Genomic DNA, 13,594 nt, shown 5'->3' with positions numbered 1-13,594 from the left:
AATATCTACATAGGCGTACAGATCACTCCTGTGTTCCAATGGCACGTTGTGTTAGCTAATCCAAGTTTATCATTTTAAAAGGCTAATTGATCATTAGAAAACCCTTTTGCAATTATGTTAACACAGCTAAAAACTGTTGTATTGATTAAATAAGCAATACAACTGGCCTTCTTTAGACTAGTTGACTATCTGGAGCATCAGCATTTGTGGGTTTGATTACAGGCTCAAAATGGCCAGAAACAAAGACTTTTGTCTGAAACTCGTCAGTCAATTCTTGTTCTGAGAAATGAAGGCTATTCCATGGGAGGAATGTCAAAGAAACTGAAGATCTGGTACAACGCTATGTACTACTCCCTTCACAGAACAGCGCAAACTGGATCTAACCAGAATAGAAAGAAGAGTGGGAGGCCCCATTGCACAACTGAGTACATTAGAGTGTCTAGTTTGAGAAACAGACGCCTCACAAGAGGCTATATACAGGGGGTAATGGTACCGAGTTAATGTGCGGGAGTACAGGTTAGTCGTGGTAATCTATACATGTAGGTAGGGGTACAGTGACTATGCATAGATAATAAACAGCGAGAAGCAGCAGTATAAAAACAAGGGCTGGGGGGGGGTCAATGCAAATAGTCTGGGTAGCCATTTGATTAATTGTTCAGCAGTCTTATGGCTTTGGGGTAGAAGCTATTAAGGAGCCTTTTGGAGCTAGACTTGATGCTTCGGTACCGCTCGATGTGCAGTAGCAGAGAGAACAGTCTATGACTTGGGTGACTGGAGTCTTTGACAATTTTTTGGGCCTTCCTCGGACACCACCTAGTATATAGGTCCTGGATAGCAGGAAGCTTGGCCCCAGTGATGTACTGGGCTGTATGCACTACCCTCTGTAGCACCTTACGATGCCGACCAGTTGACATACCAGGCGGTGATGTAACTGGTCAGAATGCTCTCAATGGTGCAGCTGTAAAACCTTTTGAGGATCTGGGCAGGTCGCAGCTGGGTTGCCCTTTGTAGTTTGTAACATTTTCCAAGCCCTGCCACATCCGACGAGCATCAGTGCAGGTGTAGTAGGATTCAGTCTTAGTCCTGTATTGATGTTTTGACTCTGATGGTATGTCTGAGGGCATTGCAGGATTTCTTATAAGTGTCCGGATTAGTGTTCTGCTCCTTGAAAGCGGCAGCTCTAGCCTTTAGCTCAGTGCAGATGTTACCTGTAATCCATGGCTTCTGGTTGGGGTATGTACGCACGGTCACTGTGGGGACGACATCGTCAATGCAATTATTGATGAAGCCGGTGACTGAGGTGGTGTACTCCTCAAAGTCATTGAATGAATCCCAGAACATATTCCAATCTGTGCTAGCAAAACAGTCCTGTAGCATAGCATCTGCGTCATCTGACCACTTCCTGTACGTATTGAGCGAGTCACAGGTACTTCCTGCTCTAGTTTTTGCTTGTAGGTAGGAATCAGGAGGATAGAATTATGGTCAGATTTTCCAAATAGAGTACGAGGGAGAGCTTTGTATGTGTCTCTGTGTGTGGAGTATAGGTGGCCTATTGTTTTTTTCCCCTCTGGTTGCACATGTGACATGCTGGTAGAAATTAGGTATCTGGAAATGTGCATGTACACTGTTGCCCATCTACTGTTGCTCGCCCCAAATCTGCTTCATTGATTTCTGCTCTCATAAACTCTGTGTTTTCTGAACGTTAACACTGGAAGCTTATTACCTAAAATGGATTAATTGAAAGTCTGGGTTCACAGCCCCAATCCAGATGTGTTGGTCATTACTGAGACGTGGTTAAGGAAGAGTGTTTTGAATACTGATGTTAACCTTTCTGGTTATAACTTTTTTTCGTCAAGACAGATCTTCCAAAGGTGGGGGAGAGGCAATCTTTACCAAGGATCACCTTCAGTGTTTTATTGTCTCTATCAAGTCTGTCCCCAAACACTTTTATTTGCTGGTTTTAAGCATTAAACTTTCAAATAGCTCTTTGTTGACTGTTGCTGGGTGCTATTGTCTTTCATCAGTACCGGCCTGTACCCTACCTGCCCTGAGCTCTCTCCTGGCCCCTTAGACTAAGTCTGAATTTGTCCTGCTAGGTGACCTAACCTAGGACATGCTTTAACCACTGGGACATGCTTAAAGTCCTAAAGCAATGGGGCTCCCTAAATCTTTCTCAGATTATTATCAATCCCACATGGTATGACTCCAAACACCCAGAAAAGACTACTCTCCGCAATGTTATCCTCACAAATAATCCTGACAGGTATCAGTCTGGTATTTTCTGTAATGACCTTAGTGATCACTGTTTTACAGCCTGCGTTCGTATTGGCAGCACAGTGAAACGACCTGTCCTGATTTGTCATAGATGCTTGGTAAAAAAAAATAATGAGCAAGCCTTCCATCACAAAATGGCCTCTGTAAAATAATATAGAATCAGTTTGATCCCCTCTGTCGAAGACGCTTCGACCTTTTTTGATATTTTCAGTGGTATTGTTATAACCCCAAGAAGTTCTGGTTAAAATGATTAAAGACCTGGAGAATAAACCCTCCACAGCTACCCATGCCCCTTAATGTTGATGATGTGGTTGTTGCTGAAAAGAACCCCATGGCTGAGCTCTTTAATCACCACTTCATTAAGTCAGGATTCCTATTTGACTCAACCATGCCTCCTTGCGCATCCAACATTTACTCATCTCCCACCCCTTCTAGTGCGACTAGCCCTGATGCTCCTCCCTCTTTCCCCCTGCTACAAAGTTTCTCTCTGCAGGTGGTCACTGAGTCCGAGGTGCTAAAGGAACTCCTTAAACTTGACACCAAAAAAACATCTGGGTCAGATGGTTTAGACCCTTTCTTCTTAAAGGTTGCTGCCCCTATCATCGCCAAGCCTATTTCTGACCTTTTTAACCTGTCTCTCTTCTCTGGGCTCCCATTGCTTGGAAGGCAGCCACGGTTCGTCATAAGCCTATTTCTATTTTGCCCTGTTTATCAAAAGTGTTGGGAAAACTTGTCAATAATCAACTGACTGGCTATCTTGATGTCCATAGTATTCTCTCGGCTATGCAATCTGTTTTCCGCTCAGATTATGGATGTGTCTTTGCAACCTTGAAGGTCCTCAATGATGTCACCATTGCCCTTGATTCTAAGCAATGTTGTGCTGCTATTTCTATTGACTTGGCAAAGCTTTTGATATGGTAGACCATTCCATTCTTGTGGGCCGGCTAATGAGTATTGGTGTCTCTGAGGGGTCTTTGGCCTGGTTTGCTAACTACCTATTTCAAAGAGTGCAGTGTATAAAGTCAGAACATCTGCTGTCTCAGCCATGGCCTGTCACCAAGGCGTTACCCCAAGGCTCGATCCTAGGCCCCACGCTCTTCTCAATTTACATCAACAACAAAGCTCAGGCAGTAGGAAGTCTTTCATCCATTTATATGTATTATACTCAGCTGGCCCCTCCCTGGATTTTCTGTAAAACGCTCTACAACAAAGCTTTCTTAGTGTCCAACTAGCTTTCTCTGCCCTTAACCTTGTTCTGAACACCATCAAAACAAAGGTAATTTGGTTTGTTAAGAAGAATGCCCCTCTCCCCACAGGTCTGATAACTACCACTGAGGGTTTAGAACTTGAGGTAGTCACCTAATACAAGTATTTGGCAGTATGGCTAGATGGTACACTTTCCTCCTCTCAGCACATATCAAAGCTGAAGGCTAAAGTTAAATCTAGACTTGGTTTGCTCTATTGTAATCACTCCTCTTTCACTCCAGCTGCCAAACTAACCCTGATTCAGATGACCATCCTACCCATGCTAGATTACGGAGACTTAATTTATAGATCAGCAGGAAAGGGTGCTCTCGAGCGGCTAGATGTTCTTTACCATTCGGCCACCAGATTTGCCACCAATGCTCCTTATTGGACACATCACTGCTCTCTATAATCCTCTGTAAACTGGTCCTCTCTGTATACCAGTTGCAAGACCCACTGGTTGATGCTTATTTATAAAACCCTCTTAGGCCTCACTCCCCCCCATCTGAGATATCTACTGCAGCCCTCATCCTCCACATACAACACCCATTCTGCCAGTCACATTCTGTTAAAGGTCCCCAAAGCACAGACATCCCTGGGCCGCTCCTCTTTTCAGTTAGCTGCAGCTAGCGACTGGAACGAGCTGCAACAAACACTCAAACTGAACAGTTTTATCTCAATCTCTTCATTCAAAGACTCAATCATGGACACTCTTACTGACAGTTGTGGCTGCTTTGCGTGATGTATTGTTGTCTCTACCTTCTTGCCCTTTATGCTGTTGTCTGTGCACAATAATATTTGTACCATGTTTTATGCTGCTACCATGTTGTGCTGCTGCCATGTGTTGCTACCATGTTGTTGTCGTGTTGTGTTGCTACCATGCTGTGTTTTCATGTGTTGCAGACATGCTATGTTGTTGTCTTAGGTCTCTCTTTATGTAGTGTTGTGTTCTCTCTCTTGTTGTGATGTGTTTTGTCCTATATATATTTTTTTTTCAAAGATATATATTTTTAATCCCAGCCCCCGCCCCCGCAGGAGGCCTTTTGCCTTTTGGTAAGCCGTCATTGTAAATAATAATAATAGTTTGTTCTTAACTGACTTGCCTAGTTAAATAAAAGGTTAAATAAAGGATAACATGGATTTAAGTTTCTTTGCATTAAAGTCCCCGGCCACTACGAGCGCTGCTTCTGGATGAGCATTTTCGTGTTTGCTTATGGCCTTATACAGCTGGTTGAGTGTGGTCTTAGAGCCAGCATCGGTTTGTGGTGGTAAATAGACGGCTACGAAAAATAAGGATGAAAACTCTCTTGGTAGATAGTGTGGTCTACAGCTTATCATGAGGTACTCTACCTCAGGTGAGCAATACCTCGAGACTACCTTAATATTAGACATTGCGTACCAGCTGTTATTGACAAAAAGACACACAACCCCACCCTCGTCTTACCGGATGTAGCTGTACTGTCCTGCCGATGCATGGAAAACCCAGCCAACTATATATTATCCATGTTGCTCAGCCACGACTCGGTGAAGCATTAGATTTTAAAGTGTTTAATGTCCCGTTGGTAGGATAGTCTTAAACGGAGCTCAGCCAGTTTATTCTCCAGTGATTGCACGTTGGCCAATAGAACAGATGGTAGAGGCAGGTTACACACTCGCAGGCAAATTCTCACAAGGCACCCTGATCTCCACCCCCTGTATTTCCTTCTTTTCTTCATGTGAATTATGGGGATTTGGGCCTTGTCTGGGAGCAGCATTATATCCTTTGCTTCAGACTCATTAAAGCAATAGCTTTGTCCAGTTCAAGGTGAGTAATCGCTTTCTGATATACAGAATCTCTTTTCGGTCATAAGAGATGGTAGCATCAACCTTATGCACAAAATAAGTTACAAACAATGCGAAAAAAACACACAAAATAGCACAATTTGTTAGGAGCCAGTAAAACAGCAGCCATTCCCTCCAGCACCATTCTTTAAAAAAAAGAAGTATATTAGCCTATAGTTGCATCATGCAGCCCATACTGTATACGTTTTGATTTCTAAGTCTTTCTAGTGTTTGTATCATGCACACGAACATTGCCAAATAACTCTAAAACTAGTGTAAAGGACCTGTTTCAAATTATCACTTTTACGCTCAACATAGCCACTTCATATGTGCATTTGCTCCATAATGTGAAAAATATCCTTTCTATTTTATTCAGCTAAGTTCAATTATATTCTTCTTAGTATGAAAAATGATATAATATAAAATAATCACACCGGACTGATAACATATTTTGTCAGCTTAAAGAACAAGCCTATGGCATGACACATAGCGAGATAGCATACAGTATGACTACTCATATTCTGTTCTTCTGAAATACATTTTCTTCATAATGTTTCTTTAAACCTCCCTAAAATTGAAGTGTAAGCGTTAGACACTTGTGTCCCCACACATTGACTCTGTAAAGGTACCCTCTGTATATAGCCTCCACATTGACACGGTACAGGTACCCCCTGTATATAGTCTCCACATTGACTCTGTACAGGTACCCCTGTATATAGCCTCCACATTGACTCTGTACAGGTACCCCCTGGGGCGGCAGGGTAGCCTAGTGGTTAGAGCATTGGACTAGTAACCGGAAGGTTGCAAATTCAAATCCCCGAGCTGAAAAGGTACAAAATCTGTCGCTCTGCCCCTGAACAGGCAGTTAACCCACTGTTCCTAGGCCGTCATTGAAAATAAGAATTTGTTCTTAACTGACTTGCCTAGTAAAATAAAGGTAAAAAAAAAATATATATATATATAGCCTCCACATTGACTCTGTACAGGTACCCCCTGTATATAGTCTCCACATTCTGTATATAGCTTCCACATTGACTCTGTACAGGTACCCCCTGTATATAGTCTCCACATTGACTCTGTACATGTACCCCCTGTATATAGTCTCCACATTGACTCTGTACCAGTACCAGCTGTATATAGCCTCCACATTGACTCTGTACAGGTACCCCCTGTATATAGTCTCCACATTCTGTATATAGCTTCCACATTGACTCTGTACAGGTACCCCCTGTATATAGTCTCCACATTGACTCTGTACATGTACCCCCTGTATATAGTCTCCACATTGACTCTGTACCAGTACCAGCTGTATATAGCCTCCACATTGACTCTGTACAGGTACCCCCTGTATATAGCCTCCACATTGACTCTGTACAGGTACCCCCTGTATATTGACTCTGTACAGGTACCCCCTGTATATAGCCTCCACATTGACTCTGTACAGGTACCCCCTGTATATAGCCTCCACATTGACTCTGTACAGGTACCCCCTGTATATAGCCTCCACATTGACTCTGTACATGTACCCCCTGTATATAGTCTCCACATTCTGTATATTGCTTCCACATTGACTCTGTACAGGTACCCCCTGTATATAGTCTCCACATTGACTCTGTACAGGTACCCCCTGTATATAGCCTCCACATTGACTCTGTACAGGTACCCCCTGTATATAGCCTCCACATTGACTCTGTACAGGTACCCCCTGTATATAGCCTCCACATTGACTCTGTACAGGTACCCCCTGTATATAGCCTCCACATTGACTCTGTACAGGTACCCCCTGTATATAGTCTCCACATTCTGTATATTGCTTCCACATTGACTCTGTACAGGTACCCCCTGTATATAGTCTCCACATTGACTCTGTACCGGTACCCTCTGTATATAGCCTCCACATTGACTCTGTACAGGTACCCCCTGTATATAGCCTCCAAATTGACTCTGTACAGGTACCCCCTGTATATAGCTTCCACATTGACTGTACAGGTACCCCCTGTATATAGTCTCCACATTGACTCTGTACAGGTACCCCCTGTATATAGTCTCCACATTGACTGTACAGGTATCCCCTGTATATAGTCTCCACATTGACTGTACAGGTATCCCCTGTATATAGCGCCGCTATTGTTATTTTACTGCTGCTCTTTAATTATTTGTTATTGTTATCTCTTACTTTTTTGTGTGGTATTTTCTTAAAACTGCATTGTTGGTTAAGGGCTTGTAAGTAAGCATTTCACTGTAAGGTCTACTACACCTGTTGTATTCGGCGCATGTGACAAATACAATTTGATTTGATTTGATTAGAAAGTGACATGATTGGGTTGCCCTTTGGCCCATACACAAATACAAACCTTTTCACATCACAGTGCAATATGCAAGTTGTCTGGAATCCAATGAAAGGCAAAGTGAAAGTTCATTTCAAACCCAAATCAAAAGAACTGGAGACAGTGCGTCATCCTGTAAAAATCATGTGTGCAGTCCCGAAACAATATCTTCAAACTTTTATATAAGAACTATCCATTTAAAAGCATCCACATTACCAAATCAATAAACATAAGATGCTAGGAGTTTGGAGAATATAGGCTTGAAAAACTAATAACAGATTTCACTCAGAGTAAATATACGTGTGAGTGACAGTACATAATAGAGTTGACCTACCTGAAGCCAAACTTGTCCATAGCGATGGCAAAGTGTCGTGGCTGGTCGTAACAGTGGTAGAGGTTACGGTCGTCCATAGGGATGAGGTCCACGTCGCTGAAGATGAAGCAGTCATACTCTGCATCCTTCAGGGCCTCGGTGTAGCCCACATTCAGGAGCTTGGCTCTGTTGAAGGTGTCCTCGCCAAGCTGTAAGAAAAAACACTGGTCAGACACTGAAGGACATACTGAGATCTACTGTAGGGGGATTAAGTTACATTTGCCATGGTTCAAGCAAAAATGCTAGACTTAACATATCAGGATCTGTAGGTGGTATTTGCAAGCCTAAACAGCAAGCTTGTGCTGATGTAACTCACAGATCACTGTGTGCATAACACAGCATATTGACAGAGAAACATGTTGTAAAGAACCCCACAGGAAGAATGGCCCACATCAGATATCCGACAACTAAGATTAAACAATGCTACGTAAAAAATACTGCATCACAACCTGCTTCCCTTATTTTGATAACAAAATCAATCACAGTGCCTCAGGTAAAGTAACGTATCAGTTTTAACATTTGAACTCATAATGTAGTTCAACACGTAATCCTTTGTAATCCTGTAATACCTGAGATTCAAACAAATAATCCACAGGTAAAATGTTAAGGTTACTTGCGTAAACCCCTGTTCTCTGATAATAGAGTGAGGTGTCTCACAATGGGAATTAGCTGGATAAGCAAACAGCGTCTGTCGTAGACAGACAAATCGTGTGGCAAATGAGGGGGACACCCTGCTCAATATAAGCAGAGAGGAAGAGGCTAAGCGAGAGGTTTAACTCCACCAAAAACTGGCCATGAAAATGTTTTTTGTATGAAGGTCAATGAGTGTGTCGAATTTGGTCAACAACATTTTTTATTGGTAATTTGCTACATGAGGTTTATTTGATTGAATAAAAGTTTCATAATGCTTAGGTTGTTAATGAATACACTGATATAAGTGGATGACCAGGTGGCGAATCGCATCTCTGCATGTCTGGCAGACATATCAGTGTGGATGACGGATCACCACCTCAAGCTGAACCTCGGCAAGACGGAGCTGCTCTTCCTCCCGGGGAAGGACTGCCCGTTCCATGATCTCGCCATCACGGTTGACAACTCCATTGTGTCCTCCTCCCAGAGCGCTAAGAACCTTGGCGTGATCCTGGACAACACCCTGTCGTTCTCAACTAACATCAAGGCGGTGGCCCGTTCCTGTAGGTTCATGCTCTACAACATCCGCAGAGTACGACCCTGCCTCACACAGGAAGCGGCGCAGGTCCTAATCCAGGCACTTGTCATCTCCCGTCTGGATTACTGCAACTCGCTGTTGGCTGGGCTCCCTGCCTGTGCCATTAAACCCCTACAACTCATCCAGAACGCCGCAGCCCGTCTGGTGTTCAACCTTCCCAAGTTCTCTCACGTCACCCCGCTCCTCCGCTCTCTCCACTGGATTCCAGTTGAAGCTCGCATCCGCTACAAGACCATGGTGCTTGCCTACGGAGCTGTGAGGGGAACGGCACCGCAGTACCTCCAGGCTCTGATCAGGCCCTACACCCAAACAAGGGCACTGCGTTCATCCACCTCTGGCCTGCTCGCCTCCCTACCACTGAGGAAGTACAGTTCCCGCTCAGCCCAGTCAAAACTGTTCGCTGCTCTGGCCCCCCAATGGTGGAACAAACTCCCTCACGACGCCAGGACAGCGGAGTCAATCACCACCTTCCGGAGACACCTGAAACCCCACCTCTTTAAGGAATACCTAGGATAGGATAAAGTAATCCTTCTCACCCCCCCCCTTAAATGATTTAGATGCACTATTGTAAAGTGGCTGTTCCACTGGATGTCATAAGGTGAATTCACCAATTTGTAAGTCGCTCTGGATAAGAGCGTCTGCCAAATGACTTAAATGTAAATGTAATGTAAATGGATGCACATGGCATTTCAGGCAACTTTTATTTAAAAACAATTATATCAGAGATGTGCCTGTTTTCATTAAGATAAGAGGACTCATCATGGATATAACACGTTTTAGCATGGACATGGACATTGAGGTCTTCCACCATTTTAAAGTGGTCAACTGGACGGAGATTCCTATGAGTTGGGAGCAATCAGCCAATGAAGAAGAATACAATTGTCTACTTTAAAATCAAGATAGCCTCAATGGTACTATAATGGCACAGAAACAAAGATGAGTTCTCTATCTATCTCTATGGCCTGTTGTTCACACGTGTCTGCCCTCTCATTGGCTAGAATGGTCTCGCCTGATCTCGCCTCCTCCCGTCTTCATCTTTGAGGACATGTATTTCCATTGTTAGAGCGAGTGGTCACTTGACTATCTTGTCAATATAAAATACAATCTTTGATATAAGGCTCCAGGGACCCGCACTCTGGTCATTCATGTCTCTCTTCCTTGAGGTCTTGAGAGCACTCTATTGTATGGGACCAAATTCTAAACTTTCAACTACTTTAGTACAATATAAGTGAATTTATCCAAATACTTCTGAATATTTGAAACTTCAAATGGGGGAACTAGATATAAAGTGCATTTATTTCTAAAAGGTCAATCAGATACGTATGAAAATACCCCCCAAAAAAGTGACATTATGTACGGCCTCCTCATATAAAACATTTGCCAAAAATGCAAATGAGTTTAGACACATTTAAAAAATGTAGCTTGACTGTCCAAATAAATACGGATGGGGGTGTATATTGGCTTTATGCAAATCTTTATTTTTATTTTTTATTAACTGTAGCTTTTCTTCTTTGTCCGAAAAACATACTGTACATAATTTAAAAGTAAGAGACTAAAACAATCTGTTTCAAAAAGTTTCTCATTCCACTTCCTGCCGGGGAGATGATGCATTCTGCATCCTCTGGTTAAAATCAATACTTATGTTAATTTGAATATTTTCAAAGGCACCAAGAAGAGAACATTAGAGACTTCAATATGTGGCTTTATCAGACCAACGAAGACAGATAAGGTAATATATCTATAAAAAAAAACAAATTGTCTTTTTTCTCTCCAGTTGGTGAGCTCATTAAACATTATTGGAGTCATTTTTATTGTTTTAATCATATGTGTTCCCCCTGAACCATCAGGCATCTCTAGCAAATGGAGCTGTACATCTTGTGTAATCACACGGCTGTGAAGAAAGTTCACATCCATAATAGGGATGATATGTTGACAACTACACACCCACCATTACACCACCACAGAATAAGAGAGCTGGTGTTAGGATGATAGGATTAGGAGACATGGGTTTCAAACAGATGATTTGAGAAGTTGAATGGGACCTGCTAATTAAGAGGTCTCATCCATCAGCACAACAGAAATTGGAAGACATTATTCTGGGTTATTCTTGAAATATTCATCATCCATGCCTCTCAGCTTCAGGATGGAAAATATTTTTACATTAGGCTAATTATTGTGTTTAAACTTCACCAACAGATATGTCTGCTCTACGTTGTGTTGCCAATCTACAACAAGACAGTATCCTTCCAAGGATGATGTCAAAGGATTCCATAACCACTTCCGTCATCATGAAGTGCTTTGAGAGACTAGTCAAGGACCATATCACCTCCACCCTACCTGACACCCTAGACCCACTCCAATTTGCTTACCGCCCCAATAGGTCCACAGACAACGCAATCGCAATCACACTGCACACTGTCCTAACCCATCTGGACAAGAGGAATACCTATGTAAGAATGCTGCTCAGCATTTAACACCATAGTACAATCCAAACTTGTCATTAAGCTTGAGACCCTGGGTTTTTACCCCGCACCGTGCAACTGGGTCATGGACTTTATGACGGGCTGCCCCCAGGTGGTGAGGGTAGGAAACATAATCTCCACCCTGCTGATCCTCAACACTGGGGCCCCACAAGGGTGCGTTCTCAGCCCTCTCCTGTACTCCATGACTGCGTGGCCATGCACGCCTCCAACTCAATCATCAAGTTAGCAGAAGACACTACAGTGGTAGGCTTGATTACCAACAACGACGAGACGGCCTACAGGGAGGAGGTGAGGGTGCTCGGAGTGTGGTGTCAGGAAAATAACCTCACACTCAATGTCAACAAAACAAAGGAGATGATTGTGGACTTCAGGAAACAGCAGAGGGAGCAGCCCCCTATCCACATCGACGGGACAGTAGTGGAGAAGGTGGAAAGTTTTAAGTTTCTCGGCATACACATCACGGACAAACTGAAATGGTCCACCCACACAGACAGTGTGGTGAAGAAGGCTCAGCAGCGCCTCTTCAACCTCAGGAGGCTGAAGAAATTTGGCTTGTCACCAAAAGCACTCACAAACTTTTACAGATGCACAATCAAGAGCATCCTGTTGGGCTGTATCACCGCTTGGTATGGCAACTGCTCCGCTCACAACCGTAAGGCTCTCCAGAGGGTAGTGGGGTCTGCACAGCGCATCACCGGGGGCAAACTATCTGCCTTCCAGTACACCTACACCACCCGATGTCACAGGAAGGCCAAAAAGATCATCAAGGACAACAACCACCTGAGCCACTGCCTGTTCACCCCGCTATCATCCAGAAGGCGAGGTCAGTACAGGTGCATTAAAACGGGGACCAAGAGACTGAAAAACAGCTTCTATCTCAAGGCCATCAGACTGATAAACAACCATCACTAACATTGAGTGGCTGCTGCCAACATACTGACTCATCTCTAGCCACTTTAATAATGACAAAATTGATGAAATAAATGTATCACTAGCCACTTTAAACAATGCCACTTTATTTCATGTTTACATACCCTACATTACTCGTCTCAGTATATACTGTACTCTATACCATCTAATGCATCTTGCCTATGCTGTTCGGCCATCGCTCATTCATATATTTTTATGTACATATTCTTATTCATTCCTTTACACTTGTGTGTATAAGGTAGTTGTTGTGAAATTGTTAGGTTAGATTACTTGTTAGATATTACTGCATGGTCGGAACTAGAAACACACGCATTTCGCTACACTCGCATTAACATCTGCTAACCATGTGTATGTGACAAATAAAATTTGATTTGATCTTTCCCTAATATCTTATAGTATTACCCTGCCTGCTCCTCATATCCCTGGTGTCTCGTCTCTCTGGCAGCTATCACAGTTCTGCCAATCGTCCTGTAAATGGCCTGTGAGAGGCAATTAACCCCATTATCTTTATCTGATAATCAACAGGATAACTCATCAGGGCTCTCCCTCTATAGCGCCACTGTGTTGCCACGCCGACGCCATCCAGTCTCCCCCAGCTGGCTGACCGACCGCAGTCAAGCTCAGACGTACCTGGGCAGTTGCTATGGAGACAGATTGGGAGCAACGCTTAGACCCAGCGCTGCCTGGCTCATCCTGAGTGATTGTATTGTCGGACGGACTGCCTTGTGTCGAGTTTATCAGTCCCCAGCAGACTGACCCTATCACCCACTGCTGTTATCAACGCAGGGTGAGGGAGGCCACCAGTGAGAACTAAACTAGATTGAGTGCTGACTGTCTGTGTGTCTGTGAGTGTGTAGTGGGGTGGGTCTGTGTGTGTGTGTGCAGCACAGGCCGGTGGCACCTTAATTGGGGA

The 13,594-nt window shown here is 43.5% G+C and overlaps 1 protein-coding gene across 1 annotated transcript in view; it reads right to left on the bottom strand.

The window, feature by feature from the left end:
• LOC135558701 (beta-1,4-galactosyltransferase 2-like) overlaps positions 1 to 13,594 on the bottom strand; it is a 143,086-nt gene that overhangs the window by 18,373 nt on the left and 111,119 nt on the right. Inside the window, exon 4 of the mRNA XM_064992745.1 lies at positions 8,002 to 8,189. Coding sequence (XP_064848817.1) covers positions 8,002 to 8,189 — 188 coding nt within the window. The remainder of the gene's footprint in view (positions 1 to 8,001; positions 8,190 to 13,594) is intronic.

This window comes from Oncorhynchus masou, chromosome 17 (assembly GCF_036934945.1).
Source record: "Oncorhynchus masou masou isolate Uvic2021 chromosome 17, UVic_Omas_1.1, whole genome shotgun sequence".
Taxonomy (NCBI): Eukaryota; Metazoa; Chordata; class Actinopteri; order Salmoniformes; family Salmonidae; genus Oncorhynchus; species Oncorhynchus masou.
Note: the sequence above shows the minus strand (reverse complement) of the source record. Positions and strands in the feature narration are given on the sequence as shown.